This window comes from Pimephales promelas, chromosome 4 (genome assembly GCF_988280905.1).
Source record: "Pimephales promelas chromosome 4, fPimPro1.hap1.1, whole genome shotgun sequence".
Taxonomy (NCBI): domain Eukaryota; kingdom Metazoa; phylum Chordata; class Actinopteri; order Cypriniformes; family Leuciscidae; genus Pimephales; species Pimephales promelas.
Genome location: NC_142772.1, coordinates 30,055,482 through 30,075,728, shown reverse-complemented (window position 1 = coordinate 30,075,728; position 20,247 = coordinate 30,055,482). Strand labels below are relative to the sequence as shown.

The following is a 20,247-nucleotide window of genomic DNA, read 5'->3' as shown; positions in this document are numbered from 1 at the left end:
GAGAAAGAAAGATGGCATATAACAAGAGATTCATGCGTGTCAAATCAATTACCGTCTAAGCTGTAGAAGAAAAAAAAAGTAGTTTTCTTTAAAAATGCTATCAAAACATTGTTGAATTGCTACTACACTAATGTCGGCATTGGGAGCTCATTGATGCGTTTGGCACCAAAATTGCAATATGATTGCAGTCGATTGCTATTTCATTTATACAACCACAGGAGTCGCTTGAACATCAATACCACTAAAAACTGTGCACATCGTCGAAAGTTTACATGACAGAAAAGACTTTCTGATATTACACTAATTTTGAATACAAGGATTTCTGATCTTTACGATGGTCAAATAGTTCTATATAGAACTAGCATGTTAAGATGGGCAAGGGACCGATTACAGAGCTCTGTGGTAGACAGGTCTCCTATCAACACACATCGACACACACATGAATCCAGTAAAACCTCAAAGCATGTTCTTGAAACAGCTGTGAGAGGAATGCTGATACAGACAGAATACTCCCTCTATCATTACTCGCACAAGAGCTTTATTTAGCTCAGAGCTGTTGCAGACATGTCTTTGGGCTGCATATAGATTTATATAGCACAGTCAGTGTCTCGGAACTCAAAAGCATGTTTGGCAAGAAGTTGAGCGTTTGATTGTTTAAATATTTATCAGAAGTTGCTGAGTATACATTTTACAGAAAATTTAGGGATGAACGTTTATCATAACATCCTTGTTTTATAAAATATCAAGCAATTCGCATGGTTTGACGGCGTATGCTGATCTGCGAGCAGAGAACAGAATCATCTGGGATATCCTATTATCTCGTTTACGCTGATAATGAAGATGCAGCTGAAATGTAATGTATAATAAGAACCAAGTGAAGATGCTGCCCTGAAGACAGCTGCAGGAGCTTTGGTGTAGAGTCCAGTGCACATAGACCCGCAAATTCAGAAAGAACTTAGAAAACGTATAATAACGTTATCATAGAATTGTTTTAAATAATAACATTTTGTTAAATGCCCAACATAGTTTAATATAATTCAGGTCTTCTCTGAGCCATTTGGAAAAAGCTCAATTATTTTAAATTACCCCGAGATCTGAGGCCACTAATACGGAACCCGGAAGTTTTGGACCCATACCCTCGGGTTCTCGGGTCCAAAGCAGAAATCTAATGAGTAGATGGATGAGTGCCCCCCATCTTATATGTATGGGGGAGTGGCCTGGCATGCAAATTCCACTCTCCAATTCCATTGGCAGTTTTTCCAAAACCGTGATTGAAAGAGGTGATTGTCGGTGTCATAGTGATTGACAGATAGGGAACTTCAAATATAATGTATTTTACCATCAGGCCCTTTTATTATTGACATCACTAGAAGTCAAGGGTATTTTCATAGAAAATGTCAGTGGTGACAGTGAGGCAGTGAATTGAAAATTATTGTTTATATTTAGAAATGACTGGATTAGAAACCAGTGAAAAATTCACAATCTTCATCCATAAATTTTGCGCCAGCAGTGGAAAATGCTGACCATGTTATAAAATCGGCCTCACAAACGGATATTTTTGCGAGGTCCACTCTGGTGGGGAATTCCTCTATTTTTTTTTTTTTTTTTTTTAAAGTACACTGATGACAGACTATCTCTGGCCTCTGCATCTCTACTAACCCCTTGAGCTTAGTCAAATGTGTCCATGCATGGAAGAACATCACAAAATAAACATCTCTTTTATCCTGTAGGCGATTATTCTATGACGAAAGAATAAAGTTAGATTAGACACAATTGTCCATCATCATCATCATCATGTTAACCCACAGCACTCACCCATTATCCTCTTATTTTAATACAGTAACTCTTTAGACTTCCTGTTTATTGAACGAAGAAAGAGGGAGGGGGTGGGAAAAGGAAAAGAGAGGGAGGGGTAGTAGAGAAGGAGAGGGAAAAAGAAACACTTTACTTAGGGGGTTTCCACCTTTCCTGAGAAGAGAAGCAGTTACAGGAATGTTCATGTTTTATGCCTGTCTGGACCTTCTCATCAATGCGAATTTCTGATTACAACATCATTTATTCATGAACACACTAATATCAGTAATAGTAACTGTTGTAGCTTGTATTGATGATTGACATGGAGAAAAATGTATGTACAGTAATGATGATGAATTCAAATTCTTGCCTATGGCTATAGGGTTTCATGGTATGAAAATTGACAGTCACAAAGAATGTAGGCTTTTTACTTATTCATTGTATGAAAATGACCGTAAAAAAAATTCTATCTGGATGTAGAATGTCAAGTGTGCATACACAAATTTTTTTCCTTCTTGAACGTCTGTCAGACTAGTCAACCTGTGTACACCCATACATATGCATGCATTGCAGGCAGCAGAGACAATGTCAGATAAACGACATGGTAAATACCACCAATCTCCATCCCTCGGCGCAAAAAATGATTCTCCAAAACATTTAAAATCTTCATTTTAATGCTTTACTTTATTATAGTCTTCTTAAATCCCAAGATTGATCTTTCAATTCAATGATATTTTCTGTTAATTCATAAATGAAGTTTCACTTAACATCATTTAGCCTGCTTCCTATCAAATATTTGCAATAAGCTGTCCTTAGTTGCTTTAGATAAGAAGCAATGTCTCAGATTTCAAAAATATAAATTTTAACTAAATGTATTTATGAAATATTTTAAAAATGAATCAATATCGAATCAATTCTTAAAATACCACGAAACTGATATTTTCTGAGATTTTATCGTGCTATGAAAATCTTATAATCTATTGTTGCAATCTTGCCACATATCATATTTGTAGGTGGAGAGCAGTGTTTAAATGGATTGTCAGACAAAGTTTAATGACTTCAAGTGTGTGATCTAGAGACAGTATAAATGTGGGCGTATGCACGAGAAAACCCGGAGCACTGCTGGGAGTCAGGGAGTTCAGGAATGCTGAAGGGGCAGTGTATGGAGGCAGGAAACAGACAAAGCCGATCTGATCGTAGGAATGAAGAGTGTGTGTGTACGTGACCATTTGTGTTCATATGCACATGCATATTTACACACATTTTCATATTTGGCATTCATGAGTTCTTCTGGCATCTCAATATAATTTGGTATCCAGCGGCATTGGGGGGAATATAAGCGCTATTGTTTTACTTTCAACTTCACATTCATTTCTTTGTAATTTGGTTGTTGATATTTTCAGAATTGATTCGACTTTTGTTATTATTTGCTTAAAAAACTTTTCACATTTCAGAATGCAGAGCTTGTCTCATTTAACAAGGTCTTACAATAACTATAATAAATAATATAATAACTATAATAAATATTGAAATGTGGAATGAGTCTAGTACTGAATTCTGAAATGTAATCTTTTGTGTGTGTGTGTGAATGTGTTCACTGCTGAATACCTTTTGTGTATGTTTTGTTTGGAATTGCATATTATATGTATAATAAATTAAAACTCAAATGAAATGTATAAATGATTTCTGAAGCCTGTAATTAAACATAATTTGTTTTAGAGTGTCGTTAAATTATTATCTGTTCAAATTTTGAACACAATTTTGCTTCAGTGTGCCAGAGATTATCCTGAAGGGCTTTCAGCAGACTGTGCCTGCCTTTATAAATAGGCCAGAATTTCAGATCCCAACTCACCCTGACAGCCATATATGCTTATGAATAGAAAGACTATTACTGACAACACTTGCGAGCAGTCTATGATTGTTTTGGAATCATGTTATTAGGCATACTATCTACTTCATGCCAAAGCTGCTGTTTTGATTGACAGGGTTATTCTGTTGAATTTTTCTTTCCCTACTCCTTTATTCATGCTGCGAGGTCATTGGCTAGTCAGTTTATATTTGGATCTGATTGGCTAGCTTCCCAAATGGCAAAGGTTCATGCTCAGAATGTTTGGTCGAATGTGAGCTGCTTATGAAATCGTATTGTTACTCATGCTGCACAAAGAGAAAAATGTTTTTGGCATTCAGTGAACACAATCACTTGCCTTGGCCTAGTATAGCCTCCCCATACTGCCTTTGCGCATCGTGGTTATATTTCACACTGCTAGGCAGCCTGGATTCCATGGACCAGATTTTCGCCCCCGCCAGGGGATCAATCACAGAACGGGGAAGAAGCAGCAAGACGATAAAGATGTCGGTGTTTTTTTTTTTTTTTTTTTTCAAAAAAAATATGTCTGTAGAGTGTCCATATACCTTTAACCCTCATCTTTGTCTTGCACAAACGGCAATAGTCACTGAACGCCATCGTGTACACACAAATCTCTGACCCATTGTCGTCCTTGTCTAATTTCTGTCGCTCTACTTGCGTCATCTGGTATAATTGAAACGATTGGCTATGAGCAACATACAGGCGCATTTAATAGACTTTCGTAGCACTCAATAAACGACTCTGGGCATTTGTAAACCACACCTCAAATACGAGAAAAAGAACGTGGTTACTTCGCAGGGGTCTGATGTTAGCCAGGCTACACAATTACAGGTTAATCATGGTTTTATCAAATGCAGATTCTGAAATTCCATTTCAGTATATTTGAAATTCCATTGGGATGATTTGTTTTTGCAAATCAATAAATCCAATACTTCCTGGAGGGGGATGAACGATTTCAGATTTTTTAAAGTCGCCATTTATGTGATGAAAGTAAAGTTGGCGTCAACTAGACGCGGGTTGCCTTGTGCACAGCTATGGCATATGGAACTGTAAGACTGGAAAACTGGAAGAGAGGGCAACTTTCTGGGAAAACTAAGGAAATTAACATTTGAACTCTCTCTTGTGAAAGTACGTAGCATCACCATTTGAGGCACAAGTATCATCCTAATCTACATCTCTTTCCCTTGACCCCCTCTTCCCCCATTCCAGTGGTGGAATGTAACGAAGTACAAATACTTTGTTACTTTACTTAAGTACATTTTTCACGTATCTTTACTTTACTTAAGTAGAATAAATAGCGCATACTTTTTACTTTTACTTTGTTACATTTTGGAGCAATTATTTTACTTTCTACTCCACTACATTTCTACAACTTCTGTTACATTTTCATTACATTTTCTGATCAGTTTTTCCCCGGCCAAAACATAATCTGACCGCCCGTTTGTTACACGTTTGTCTCATCAGTGACGTCTGGTTGCCATAGATACATAAACTAAATGTGTCTCGCACGCAGTGTGTTTATCGTGCAATTTATACGCGAAAATTTGTTTTTAAGTGCATAGGAAACACACCGTGTGTAATATCAGATACGTTTGGTTAGGATTATGGCAAGCCAAGAGGTTCAGAATTACACCATAAATTAATCGCGTTTACTGCCAAACATAGTTATTAACATATAGTAAGGAAAAGCATGGTTTATATTGCCTAATTGCAAGCTTCTTTCAGAAATTGTGACGACATTTTTTTCCATCATTATTGAACATCATTATAGGAGTATTAGGTTGAATGAGTTAGAATTAAATGTTTTATTAATCATTAGAAAATAAACATTAAGAGAATAAATTGTTATGCAAGTACTTTTACTTTTAATACTTAAAGTACATTTAAAATCAGGTACTTTTTACTTAAGTATGGTTGTTATTGTGTTACTTCTACTTTTACTAAAGTAAATATTTATCTGGTTATTTGTACTTTTACTTAAGTACCGAGATTCAGTACTTCCTCCACCACTGCCCCATTCCTTCTGTCTCATATGGTTTAATGTGAACAATTATCATACAGTATTATACATGTTTGGTATCATTTAAAATGTCTCTGTGTGACTGGTACAAAGGTCTCGTCTCCACCCAAGTAAAGCAAAAGGTAATAAGAGTTTAGAAATATCTTGCTTACAGAGGAGGGTGGGTGCTTTTCTAATGCTGGTACGGCTCTGTATGGCTCAGTGCTGTTCGGCTCGCTTCGCTTTTCCACTGTGTGGTACGACTCAGCTCAGCACGGCAAAGCTTGGTTCGCTTTAGCTCAGTTTGCTTTTCCACTGCAGTTAGTACCACTTCAAAGTGGGTGGGATTTAGTCGGAATCTGATCGTTATAGTTTATCCGCTCCTCGGCAACCAAGTGCAGAGGAATATCTAGCTGGTTTGATGTCTTGCAAATACAACTACGCTGGTAGTGACAATTCTGTCTGACCAATCAGTGATCTGCAGTGTGTTCACGTCAGATTTTAGTATCGGTACAGTACGCTTGGAACCTCAACAGTGGTGGTACCGTACCGTACCATGTAGTGAAAAACGCCACAAGTGAGCCGTACCGAGCCGAGCCATACCGTACCATGCAGTGGAAAAGCCCCATAATATACCTGCTGCCGTCTGTGTCAATATAATGTTAATCAAACAATCTCATTGCTCTTGACTGAATTACTTTTGTAACTTTAATAATTCTAAATATTATTTAATATTTAATTTACACAGACCATGCAGTGTTTTTTTATACATTTGATTACTATAATTTACATATAATTTATCTAGTATTTCTATAGACCTATGTAGTGCTTGGAATTTTTCAGGAAGGTCTACTTAATTTGTGTCTTTGTTCTATTATAGTTTTTTTGTTCTATTGCTTGTAATAGGATTTTTGTGATGTTGAAATTGGTTGTGAGATTTATGAAATTTTAATGGTATCAACATTTTCCAAAAAAATTAAAATTTAAAGTACAGCTGGGTGACAAACCATTAACAAAAATTATCACAATATAATATTTTGTTAATAAAATAAGAAAAGTTTGATAAATGTTCGATATAATGTCTGAAGTATGCTGGATGTCTCATTTTAATCAAGTGAGAGAATTGAAATAATATTATCTTATTGATTTCATTTATTCATCTTTCTCTCTCTCTCTCTCTCTCTCTCTCTCTCTCTCTCTCTCTCTCTCTCTCTCTCAGAACTGGAGGCGAAGGAGGCCTGTGAGTGGCTCCGAGCGGCTGGATTTCCTCAGTATGCTCAGCTCTATGAAGGTAATCCAGAACTCATCCCACAAAAGTCCACTCACCCCCTCCATGTCTGTCTCTTTAATTCGCCCCTTACCTCTGTGCCTTTTTGTGACTCTGTGTTACTGTGTTATTTTCCTATTTTATTTTCATCTGGTTTCCCTGCATATTTTCTCTTTAGAAAGGTGCAGAGATGCAAAATGGAAGCGCTCCACTACAGCAAGCTTCAGTGTTATTGTGTTTCAGGATTAGTGATTGGGGAAATGCATGTGAGACCAGATGGCTTTTGGTTCAGATCACTTTTGGGTTGTGAGTTTAAAGTCATGCTGAACCAATGAGCGGTCCAGAGCACTGCTCTTTAGAAACAATCAGAGGTACTGCAGATGTTCAGGAATTGTTTTAGTCGTGCTGGTCTGCTTCCCCCAGAATATGATTTGTGCCATTTCACATACACTGAAGACACTAATCTGACAACTTGTGCATACTCGGTTCACAAAGACTAGAACTAATTTAAGAGAAATGTATTTTAATATAAAATAATTGGCATGGTTCATGCAAAAATTAACATTCTGTCATCATTTACTCAACCTCATGTCATCCCAAGCCCTCTGACTGACTTGTGCAGAACATAAAATAATATCCTAGTCTCCTATCTTCCTTATAATGAAAGTGAAATGAGGACATGTGATGTTTCAGTTTCAGTTTCAGTTTCACAGTGACAAAAAAAGCATTATAAAAACCTCAACTGAGACTGGGACCTCAACTGAGACTGCCCTGCTCTCAGTAATTGAAGCTCTGAGACTGGCAAGAGCAGCTTCCAAATCCTCATTTCTCATCTCGCTGGATTTGCCTGCTGCCTTTGACAACAGTTAACCAACAGATCCTCCTGCCAATGGTTCAAGTCTTACCTCCCAGATAGGTCCTTTAGGGTGTCGTGGAAGGGCGTTGTGGTGTCCAAGACCCAACATCTAGCTAATGGGGTGCCTCAGGGCTCAGTGCTTGGACCACTTATTTTTTCCATCTACATGACATTACTAGGATCTGTGATTCAGAGACATAGCTTTTCCTATCCCTGCTATGCTGATGACACACAACTCTACCTCTCATTCCAGCCTGATTGTAGCTGGTCTTATCTTAGCCTGTCTTACAAACATCTTTGGCTATATTTTAAAGGGTTAATTTTAAGTGAGCTTTAGATGATGGAAATCTGAATTTCAAAAATCAAAATGTTTATATTGTGCTTTTTTTTGAAACCAGATTTTTTGTTGTCCACAGAGGTTGTTCTGTGTAAGAAAGGAAGGGATCTGGTTGAAAACAATTCGTTCAAGTGTTTTCGTGACGAATGGAAAAATGAATACCGGTCTGTAATTTTACAGATGTGCTGTATTTACAGTGGGTTTCTTATGGAGTGGGGTTACCCAAGCCTGCTTAAAAGCTGTCGGAAAGAATAATAGAATAATAGTCAGAAGAATATTTAATTTTGTTGTGATAGTAAGTCATTGTAGCAGTAGAGAAATTAGAAGAGAAGGAAGTGAGGTTTCGTTGAAAGGTGACCTGTGGAGGAGTGTGTGTTGTGTTCGGAGGCAAGTTGAGGTTGAGAGTGAGAAGGAAGTGATCCAGCGGAGTGACCAGTGTATGGTCAGTGGAGCAGTAGCGCGTGTAAATAAGGTCCAATTGGTTACCTGATTTCTGAGTAGCCTCAGTAAATACTCGTTTGAAGTTGAATGAGGCAAACAAGGTGTGGAAATCAGCAGCTTGAGGTTTTTCTAGGTGTAAGTCACCAAGAACTATGAGAGGAGTACCATCTTCAGGGAAGGATGAGAGTAGCACATCAAGCTCCTCCAAGAAACTGCCAAGTTGACCTGGTGGGATGACATACAACTACCAAATGGATTTCAATAAGACTGGTGATTGGTAATTGAATGTGATTCAAATGAGCTGTTGTCACAAAGAGGTGGTAAAAGATCAAAGTTTCAGTCGTTTGAGATGAGATTCAAATCTTGATTTTGGTTTTAAGTTTTGGTTTCATTTTTTATTTTTATTTTTTTTATTTTTTTAGACAAAATAGCACCATAGCACGTTTAGACATTACTTTTTAAATGCATCATTATATTCAAATTGCTAACACGAGAAGAGTATCTGCATGAAAGACCCACGACTGGCAGATCAACGTGCTCCGAAAAGGTAGGAAATCAAATTCGATTGAAGGGAGAATTTTAACTGTGACAAGATGATTGACTGGGCAGTTTACGGTGACAGGATGCACGTGACAGAGCTATCCGTTAAAGATGACATGATAGTATGTCCCAAAACTTGCCTACTCTTTTGCTACACACTCAAAAGTATGCACTTTTTCTTCACAAAAAGAGTATATACTTGTTGTATAAGTAAGCGAATTGGGACGCAGGGACAGTCTTAAGGCCTGTTCATACCGGGACGAATTTCGCGCGCTTTATTCGCCAACGTTTAATGCCTCCTGACTAAACAAAGGGCGCCAATGTGAGTGTGTACATCGACGTGTAAAACGCCACCCGTAAAAGTGTCATTTTTAAAAAAAAAACGCCTCAGGCCTGTTTTTTTAGTTTGACGCACTGTGTCAAAAACTATCTGACCAATGAGATTGCGGCTTTTGCTCAAGTGTTTAGAGCTTCTGAAGTTACAGTAAAACACAACTTGGGGACGCTCAAACACAAAACGGTCATGCCGAGCACACATATGCAACGGCGAAGAAGATATACGCCAAGTAGCATCGCCGTCTACACAGCCAGGAAGAAATAAGTCGAGGAATATGCATGTAAAGCTGCTGTTCTCGTTGGTTCTAGAACATAAAGAATTATATTACAAACGCAACAGGGACTACAAACATATTTCTAAAAGAAAACTGATATACAGGGGTATTGCAGAGCAAATTGGTGCCATCTATTGTCAGGGAATGAATTTGCATGTTCACTCTGCTCATCGTCAGCGAAAATCCCTTGGGTGTGAACACAAAAAACGCGTTGAAAAATGCTGACGAATAACGCACGCTGATTCGTCCCGGTGTGTACGGGCCTTTAGTGAACATCCTGACACTGCCCACGCTGCTGAAAGCTGCATTTCGATAATAATGTTAATATGTGCTTTCCTTTCAATAACAAATTAACACAAAAATAAAAAAATGACAGCAATGAGAAAACCGCACTCAAGCATCTAATCATAGCAATTGGGATGTTTGCACGAGCTCTGCAATTCGACACTCAAGTCACTTCAAGTTTATTTATATAGCACTTTATACAACAGATTGTTTGAAAGCAAGCTGCGTTACAGTATTAAACATGAAAATTAGGGCTGTCAAACGCGTTATTACCGGCGTTAACGCGAACCCATTTTAATGCCGTCAATATTTTTTAGCCCGTGATTAACAATCTTTTTGGCCTAGCAAACTTTGTAATGTTTGTCACAAGCCTTTGCAACAGGATGCGTCATGCGCGGCGCTGCGCTATGAAACCATTCATAGCAAGGACGCTTTGTTGCTTCGTTTTGTTGCCTTCGTTTTGTTGCCTTCGTTTTGCTTTTGCTTTTTGCTTTTGTTGCTTCGTAGTCGGTTAACGTTACGTTTTGAGTGGATGACAAGTGCGAGACGTAGAAATGGATGCCAATAAGATTCTGAATGGAAAGTTTACTTTTTAAAAGTTGCCAAGACCAAAGTGACCTGTATGTTTTGTCGTTGTTAACTGAGCTATCATCATCGCAGCAGGTCCAGTCTGAAATACCACTTGATGGCTAAGCACACACGTACGCACACACACAGCTGATGCGAATTCTCCGCCCACTCGTCAATATCAGAACCTTGTCAGTATTTCTTTCACCCTTTTATTGATGGACAGTGTTATATTGTGTGAGATTATTTGCTCCATGTGAGAATGTTAGTGTGAAATTGAACACAGTATATGCCAATATTGTTTTCAATAAAATAAAATAAAAAACATTTGCACAAAGCAAGCCAATCCACTGTTCCATGTTGGTAAGAGCATTAAAATGAGAAAAAAAATAATGGGACAAAAATAAATCAAGACAGAATAGATAAAAATGTGAAATTAATTGCGATTAATCAAAATTAAATATTTCAATCGTTTGACAGCACTAATAGAAATTTAAATAAATCTTCCACAGAGGAAAGAAATGACATTAGTTAATTGAAAACAGAACTTTAATTTCATATCACACTAACTTTTTTTTTATTTTTAAAATGATATGTGGTCTCAAAAGACCACATGTTTTCTTTACATCCTGATCTTTTTATTCAAACAGCACCTGCAGGAATCTGTTGGTGATGCTGTCTTCTGTGTGAAGCAGGCGTACCTGTGACCCAAACAATGATGAATTCACAGACAGGTTCTAATATTAGCCTGCTTAGATTTCACTGGCAGGGCAGAACCTGAATGTAGATAAATCAGTTTTTCTTTTAAAAGATCATGCCTCATAAGCTTTACGCTTATGAACAATAATAACGGCCAATATGTCTCAGAACTTTTTTTTTTTTTTACCAGCCCATAATAACAGAGAGATTTGTTTTTTTTTTGTTTTTTTAAATCATGGTACTCTAATCATTAGTGAGCCAGGGTTCTGCCAGATCTGTTTTCCCTTATGTTTGGAATCTAAAACATTCTGTGCCACCTTCCTAATTATGCTTTTCAATGCTGAGAGAAAAAAAAAAGTTAAACATTATTTGCAAATCAAATACCACAGATGTAGATAATGCAAAGACATTACATTTATTGTTGCAGAAAGATTTGAATACACATTACAAAAAGTGACTTTTTTATATATGAAATCAGTACGGTATGTCCACAGCAAACCGTTTGCAGTCTGTTCAAGGTAGATTAAGTGCAGAGGATGTGTTTTTACTTGAAAAATGTGTCTGCAAGGTAGATAGATGCCATATCTAATTTTATACAGATGAAAATGAGGCTGCAATGGATAGACTTTTGCAATAGTATGTGCTGTATAAAGGTCCTAGATCACATGCAATTTTCAAAACTCATAACTTTCAAAAACCTTTAATTTATTTTTTTAATGGAGGTTTTTATCTGCTGAAAGTCCCCTGGAAATATGTTTCATAAACAACAGTACAATCCACTGAACAAACACACTGTACTTTCGTCCTTCACAACCTTATTTCATTTCTGTCACAAATAAAAATAGCCTAAGGTCGATGTACAGACATAGATACAGACTGTTGTATTGCATCCTGTTTTTCAGCATCTCTCACCAGGAGTGTCACCGCTTTTATAATGCTGTGTTATGTTAAAAGCAGGGATGCACGATATTGACATGGTACTATATTAACCAATATTATTAACCAATATTAGTGATAATATTAATATTTAGATGATAATATTATTAAAGCCCATTTAATTAGATCCATTTTCATTCTGCACATTATGAGGCTGTGATCCCTAAATTTTCTGCAGGACCCTTGTATTCAACACCATACCTTTACATTCTGTCAGGCTGTTTGAACGCAAGCACATATCCTTGAACAGCTGTTGGTAAAGGCTCTGATATACTCAGTCTTAGTGAACATCCTGACACCGCCCACGTTGCTGAGAGCGGCATTTCGATAATAATGTTAATATGTGCTTTCCTTTCAATAACAAAATTAACACAAAAACTAAAAAATGACAGCAATGAGAAAACCGCACTCAAGCATCTGATCATCATAGCAATTGGGATGTTTGCACAAGCTCTGCAATTCGACACTCAAGTCAAGTCACGTCGAGTTTATTTATATAACACTTTATACAACAGATTGTTTGAAAGCAAGCTGCGTTACAGTATTAAACATGACAAAAAAAACAAACAAAAAAAAAAAACAGTAGTGTCTCTTTCAATTTGGATTACAACTACATGTTCTACTAAAAATCGATGTGTTTTTACTGACGGATGTCTGGCCTCAAGACTGAACTGAAGAAATGAACCTGAGAGGATTTGCCCGGCAAAAAAGGCTGAGCCTCAGAGCACAACTGCCTATTATGCCATCGCCATGGACCAATCATAGTTCAAAAGTGTTTACCAGCAAAAGCCTTTCTGGAAAGTTCGCTCTGGCAAGATGAACTCCCTAAACGAACACAAAACTACCTTTTTTTTTTTTTACCTGATTTTGTTGAAAATGACCAGTTTGTTCTTCGATTTTACTTGCAGTATATCCAGGTCTTTTTTGTGGCCTGATGAGGTGTGTTGCCTGTAGTAGCAACTATTTTTATTTTATTTTTTTAATTGTCTGCATTAATTCTGAAATAATCATATTTTATAGCTAATCCCAGTAATACCTTAATTTTGCTTCTCAAAATAGTTATCAATGTTTTATTGCTTTCAAAATTCTTCCACTTGCATAAATATTTCAAAGCCGAATGCAGCAAAACTTTCGTTCACTTGACTCATTTAAGCAACCTGACACACACCTGTCATCTGCTTGGCTTCTTCTGACAGAGTTATGCATTTTCCTGCTGCATGTCACAGACTAAGTTGGCAGTCACCTGACCTACATTGGCTGTGACAGAAACAGTGATGTGCTGAATTAATGATACGCCGGCTACCGGGATGTTCCTGCTGTTTGTGGCATAGATCTTGTGTTGGATTTTTATATATATATATATATATATATATACCAATAAATATCAAAGCAAACATGGTTTCATTCATCCTCTTGTCATTTGCATAAACATAACTTTAAAGGGACTTTAAAAAAGCAAGACTTTAATCACAGAATAACAGTTATGAATTTGTATTGGTCAGTACAGAGGCATTCTGTGATCTCTGTTGTGTATTGATGTCCAGCTTCAGTGTAACAGTCAGCGGTTTCCCTCTTTTTACTTGGCATTGTCCCCTGATGCTCTATTAAAAACTCAATAGTTGGTACTGTGTTTTAAAACAGCAGGGATGCTGGTGTGTGTCTGTGTGTAACAGCCCTGTGTGTAATTTTACCTTTGAAAAGTGACCGCATGGCAATAAACATCGATTTCCGAGTCGGGCTTCCCTCATCCCTGAAAATAGCCCTGCATTACAAGGGGAATAGGTTATATTGTTATATGTTCATGTATTTTTTAGGAAAACAAAACATTAATTGCAGTATAGTGGTCTGGATGCTCTATTTAATGGTATTTGCTCATGCGTGTCTGGAATCGGCCTTCTGAATTTGAGTAACAGCACTAATTGAAAATTTCCTTCAAACTCAGATCAAAGTACAGTGTTTTATTGCGTGTAAGAAAGAAAGTTACCAGTGAAACTCATTGTTGTTCCTTGAAGTGTTGGGATAAGGACACTCATAACCAAGACATTTTTAGAGAAAGTGGCGTACTTCTCGTTACTGATAAACAAAAGAAATGTCAGCTTCACACTGACACTGTGTGTGCCATTCTGTATTGGATACTGTAGAATTGCCTCGCTTGACTTAAATTTGACTTTGTTTGGCAGCTGGCTGATTTCTTTGCTGTGTTTTTGTGGTGTGAGCTCAATATTCCTGTACTACTGTCATTACTTGGACCTGCAACTCAAGAGGGGAAGGAGGTTGAAACAAAAGCTGGAAATGGTACACCTCAGCTATGTTGACACACTCAAAAAATGCGCGCACACACACATACAATACGCAGGTATACACATCACACTCACATTCAGACTCTAAAATAGTGATGCCTTGGTTGTTATTTGCCAGTACATAATTGTTTTTCCAACTCATTTTTGATGAATATCGCTGATGCAATGTAAGACATGACTCCTGTTACAGTGTTTCTATATTTTAGAGCAAGGTTCTTCGACTTTTTAGCTGTTCACAATGATTTTTGTTGTGTTGTATATGTACTCCAAACACACATTAGCCTTTGTGCTAACAAGGACATGTTTGAATCTGACCTTTATGTTTCAATCTCATCCCACCACACCCTCTGTCCACTTTCCTGTCTCCTCTCTATTGTCCCCTAAAAATTATTTGAATAATACAACAAACCAATATATCTTTAGCTGGTTCCTCTAGGTGTGCCCGGCAACATCTGGATAAAAATGTTGACAGGTTAAATGCATCAGTCTGTTGCACTTTGTTGCATGTGACCAAACTGAACAGAAGTATTTGCATTGATGTTTATAGTGAACCTCATGTCAAGTTCATGAAGTGAAGTTCATGTCACATTCAAACTGGGGTTTTGGGAAGCCAAATAATTTTAATAATAATAATATAATGTATAATAACAACAATAATAGTAATATTAATAATAAGCCAATAATCAGTATCAGGCGATAAAAGTGGTTATTTTCACTGTCGGCCAGTCTCATACAGTGTGTGAAGACAATCTTTATTGTGTTGAATTTAGGGCTGTTGAAGTTAACAAAATAATGCATTAACAGTTCAAAAAAATTAGCGACCGTATGAATCACCCATAGTTCAAGCCAGAGTTGCCAGGTCTGCGTTTTTTTCCCCTACACCATTATTTGTAGCACTCCTCCCATCCAATAATAGCAAAGAGCTTTGAGCTTTGTCACTTCCGATATGAAACAAAGTCTCAGCTTTGACGTTCTTGAATGTGACATGACAGACTTCTGCGTGGAGCACGAGTCATCTCTTCCACTTTAATACAAGTTATAGCATGAAAAAACATGCATGAACAAAACTGCAGAAAGACATCAATAAAACAACTTGTGAACAATGTCAATTAAAGGGTACATATCATGCTTTTAAATCATTCATTTTTACTTATAAATCATACATTTGTGGTCTATATAAAGCATAACTGCAATGCTTGGGTCTGAATTCCTCATTATTATAGCTCCACAGGCCCCTTTTCTGATGTACGTCTGTGAGCGACCCGTTTCAAAGCGGCCCCTTTAAATAAAATGGAGTTGCGTCTTTCCCCGCCCGCTCTCCAGGTCGCTGAGTTCACACTCGGTTCAACTCCCCCATTCGGCCATTGTTGTAGTTTTATAAGAGATATACGATTATATACTATAGCTTCAAAGAACATTTTTAGTCACTCGTTAACAAAATGTCAACAACGGAAGACTTGTCCATCAAGCCTTACATATTGGAGCCAGAGCGAGCGATTTGAAAAAGACGACGACGAACCTGCAGAACAACGTCTTCATATGGATGCAGGGGGATGAAGTGGGGATCCTTGAAGTGCTTCAGGTCACTACATCCAAGAACCGAACATTTTGACTTGCCCTCTTGTAACTTCTGCATCATTGAGCTTGGACTACAAAATTGGAGCGAGAAATTATAATGGCGGATTGCTCGAAGTGTTGGGCCGGAAGTCAGTGTCCTTATTTGTCAGTTCCGCTGCAAATACGGTGACGTGATAGTTCAAAAAACGTCACAGAAAACAGAAAAATCTGAACCGGTTGAAAAATATGATCAAAACAGAATATAAAGATATAAACGAAGCACCTGAAGAGAATAATTTCATCTTTTCTGTACTTATAAAAACTCCAAATATACAACAAAATGCATTTAAGGCCTAAAATAGTGGATTTTGCATGATATGTCCCCTTTAATATTGACAGTTATCCAATGTTCACAGTTTTGTTATGTTAGCTATAAAAACAGAGAGAAGTTTATTTACTATTACTTATATGTATGTTTTATTAAATATTTGTTCATGAAAACCTTATGTGCAATTATTATATAGTTATATACAAACATTTTTGTTTTTATTTCAGTGTAACTATTATATATGCAAAAATAAATGCCAGTTAATTCTGTTGTTAATTTTAATCTTTAATATTATAGTTGTTATAGTAATAATAATATTATAGTTGTCTCTTCACAGGCATTTAAAGCCCCATTATGTTATTTTTGCTCTCGGGATCCCCCTATAGTTGGGAAACAGTATTGTCTTCTACTCCAGTCATATCTGTCATGGTTACACTAGGGAATACACGTGTGCATTTGTTGACGAGCGATACCCGCAAACTCTGCAGAAGGAAGGAGTTCTCACATCTTGAGCAGACTCCAGTGTTGCGTGTGAAATGCCTTCATCCCAGGTACATTGGCATATATTTCAGCATGTCATATCGTTTTATTCTTATTTTTTTCAAACGTCAAAAGATTGCGTAGCTCACATTAACAAGCCAGTGCCTTTATAGTAACGTTAAAGGAGAAGTCCGGCGAACAATGAACCTAATAAAACATTTGTACCTAGTCAATCGTTCTCTGAGATTTATTTTCATGATAATCGAATGTAAAGAGTTTTATCTCTAATAACTGTTTAGTGTATAATGCTAGTAATGGGGGCATTGTCTAAGTAAAAAGAAATCGCTCCAGTGAAGAGATGCTTAAATAAGAACACTATATGAAGGCTATATCTTTAAAACTAAGCATATCCGCTGACTCTGTTGATTTTCTCCTTGATTGATTTAACTCAAAAGTTAAAAGTGTAATTGATGATATTGCTCCTGTGAAAGTCAAGAAGAATAGTGGTAGACAAAAATAATATATAAACAGCAACTTAAACAACACACACACTCTTTTTGCTACTGTAGAGTGACTGACAAACCCCCAAGCCAGATTGCCAGCAAGGCATTAATTTACTTTTACTCAAGTTTAATTTATAGCCTGAAATTGATCCTGGATCTGCTGGCAGATTTTGGTCTTGGAATGAAGTGCCAGGGTCAGACACATAACAAAAGATCATCTGCGTATAAAGACAGCTTATGCTCCAACCCTCCATCTGTGCATCTCTAATAAAGAACACTTTACATCATGAAAGCAATGTGTAACTCAATTTTATATGCTGATGTATGTGTATGCTAATGCTAATGTTTGTGTGTATAATGGAAAATGCTTTCAGACAACTACGGTATCTCAAGATTTTCTAATTTTGTGAATGTTTACGGTCACAGCATGCAACTTTCTATATGTGGGTTAAAGTAGGCATGTCCTCTGATGTTTGTGGGATTAATCTCTTTCTTTTGCTGACCACTGCTTAAATGTTACATTAGTTCTCAGGAGGTTTTAATTAGCCCCATTGGGTAGTTGAATGATTTACTTAATTGGTGCATCTCTGTGTGCCCTCAGCCTCTCTGTTCCCCATTGAGATCTCTGCTGTGAGGAGAGACCATGAGTTTCTGGATCAGGACTCTCTCAAGGCATTATGCAGGTGAGAAACCATTGCATATTCACTTAAATATTTATTACAGCACTTTTAACATATTCCATCATTCACAATAATCCCTTCAGGTTTGCATTTCACTCCTCCTTTATGTGACTGCCCCCGTGGCATTAATCATGATGGAATAACATGATAAAAAGAAGTATACTAATTGTACTTTTAAGCAAGTTTTATAGTATGAGCCACATGTCATGGGAGTGCATCTGTGAGTTTCTAGTCTTTTGATCACCATGGCGATGGTCCATTTGTGTTAGCATGCATTGCTGTGCTTCCTGTTAGAGTCTGTCCTTTTTGCTATCAACTTTATTTGGGTTTTTTTCACCCTTCCATGTGGAATAACAGATTAAGTGACTGTCACACCTGCAGAAGTCACATTGAAGTGAATGGCGAATATAGCGAATACACAAAGAAGGGAACATTATCTTTCCTGGGGTGCAACTCTTGTCAGTCCTAAGGCGATAGAAGAAGAGCGTGATATAGACTGAATGTACCATTTGTCCCACAGTGGCTAGTTACACACTGTATGGTTGGCTGTTAGTTACTGATAAAAAAATAAATAAAAAAACCCATCAGGACAGCTCGATGAATTAAGAGAACAGAGTTCTAGAATTTCAGATTCAGCTATTTGTGTGTTCATAATTCAATCATATGCATTTCCATAGTTATCTATATTTAAAGCTGTGTCGAAAAGGAAGCTGGATTTGTGTGAGCTAGGGGTAATGATTGTGATATTAATGGTAAAAGTCTGTAAAAATACAATGGTAAAAAACCTATACACAGTGAATAACTAATAGATGACCTTACATGTAATGCTATTTTATAGTAAAATACTGTTAAATTTACTGTTTTGGAAGTGAAAAAGAAATAAATTTTATGATTTACAGTGAATGGTAAACTGGCATTCCCAGTATTCATGGTGTGACACTTCACATTCAATGTATTTTCTTTGAAATAATTGTTTATTATATTCTTTTATACATTAGGGGTTATGTTACATCTAATGTTGTTAAATTAATGTTTATTCCATTACTTTAGTGTCATTATTACCATGATGATGTTTTGTAATTGTGTGTACACACAAGCTGCTTTTTTTTAGCATTGATTCATCTTGTGACTTCCATCACCACCTATTTTTGGTGGATGTTGGTGTATTACAAAAGTACAAAATGAACATTAGTACTTCAATGGGTTGGTATATTAACATTTATATCAGTTAGGACAACAAAAAAGATTAGTAAACATCAAATGATGATGATTTAATCAATATGTATGCATTGCTAATTAAATAAATGCGCATGTATTTCTAAATTAGTACATAATCAGATTCAGTACACATTGAATAACATATAGTTTGAGTATTTTAAATACTCAGTTACCCTGTTTTGGAGTTGAATGTCTGCCACCGTATGTTAAATTAAACTTTTTATTTTTATTTTAAAGGTTTGTTCTTTATGCATATACAGTCTTAAAGTCACCATGAAATAAAAATAGACAATCATTTTTTGACAGAATGTTGCCGTTCTTATTATAAATAATTTATTCGTGCACATCATTTTTTTAAAATTCATATGCCCTTGTGATCTTTAATAAAAAAACGTTTGCTACCCCTCCCCCTCCAAAACGACATCCGTACTCTTCATGACGCATGTCTTGGCTTAGGGTGGGTTTAATAGCCTCCACAACTGACTCAAACGGGGATTCAAATCTGCCTTCATTTAGTTAACAATGTTCAACTTCCTGATCCAGTCAATTCCATAGACTGTAAAAAATCAAGTATCGCCCTACAGGTCATGAAAAAAGTACCGTCCTTGTTCTCATTCCAGAAGCTGTTTTAAAGTAAACTTGGAAGAAAAGACTATTTTTAGGTCTTAATCTCAAATTTAATTGGAAACTCTGCTGTGACCATTGCAAGCACCATGCATAGTAAGGATGTATATCCTAGTGTGTATTTATATATTTTGTTATGTTATGTGGAATTCAAGGTTTTTCCAAGTTAAGATGTTCACGCTTCCAACAGCATAAAAAAACCAGTCTCCTAGCAGAATCACTTGTTGTATTGCCCTGAATGTATTCTGGCCACCACACACCCGATGGCCCTCTTGCATTGGTGAGATGATGAGCTCATCTATTCTGTTGATCTATTTGCCACAGCAGGCTACTAGTGCACTGACAGGTCCCTGACTGT

At 36.8% G+C, this 20,247-nt stretch overlaps 1 protein-coding gene across 4 annotated transcripts in view; it reads left to right on the top strand.

Moving 5' to 3' along the window:
- Positions 1-20,247, top strand: part of stard8 (StAR related lipid transfer domain containing 8) — a 57,960-nt gene that overhangs the window by 23,143 nt on the left and 14,570 nt on the right. For all 4 annotated transcript variants that reach the window (XM_039650087.2, XM_039650086.2, XM_039650085.2 and 1 more), the window contains 2 exons: positions 6,880-6,951; positions 17,969-18,050. In XM_039650087.2, coding sequence (XP_039506021.2) covers positions 6,880-6,951; positions 17,969-18,050 — 154 coding nt within the window. The remainder of the gene's footprint in view (positions 1-6,879; positions 6,952-17,968; positions 18,051-20,247) is intronic.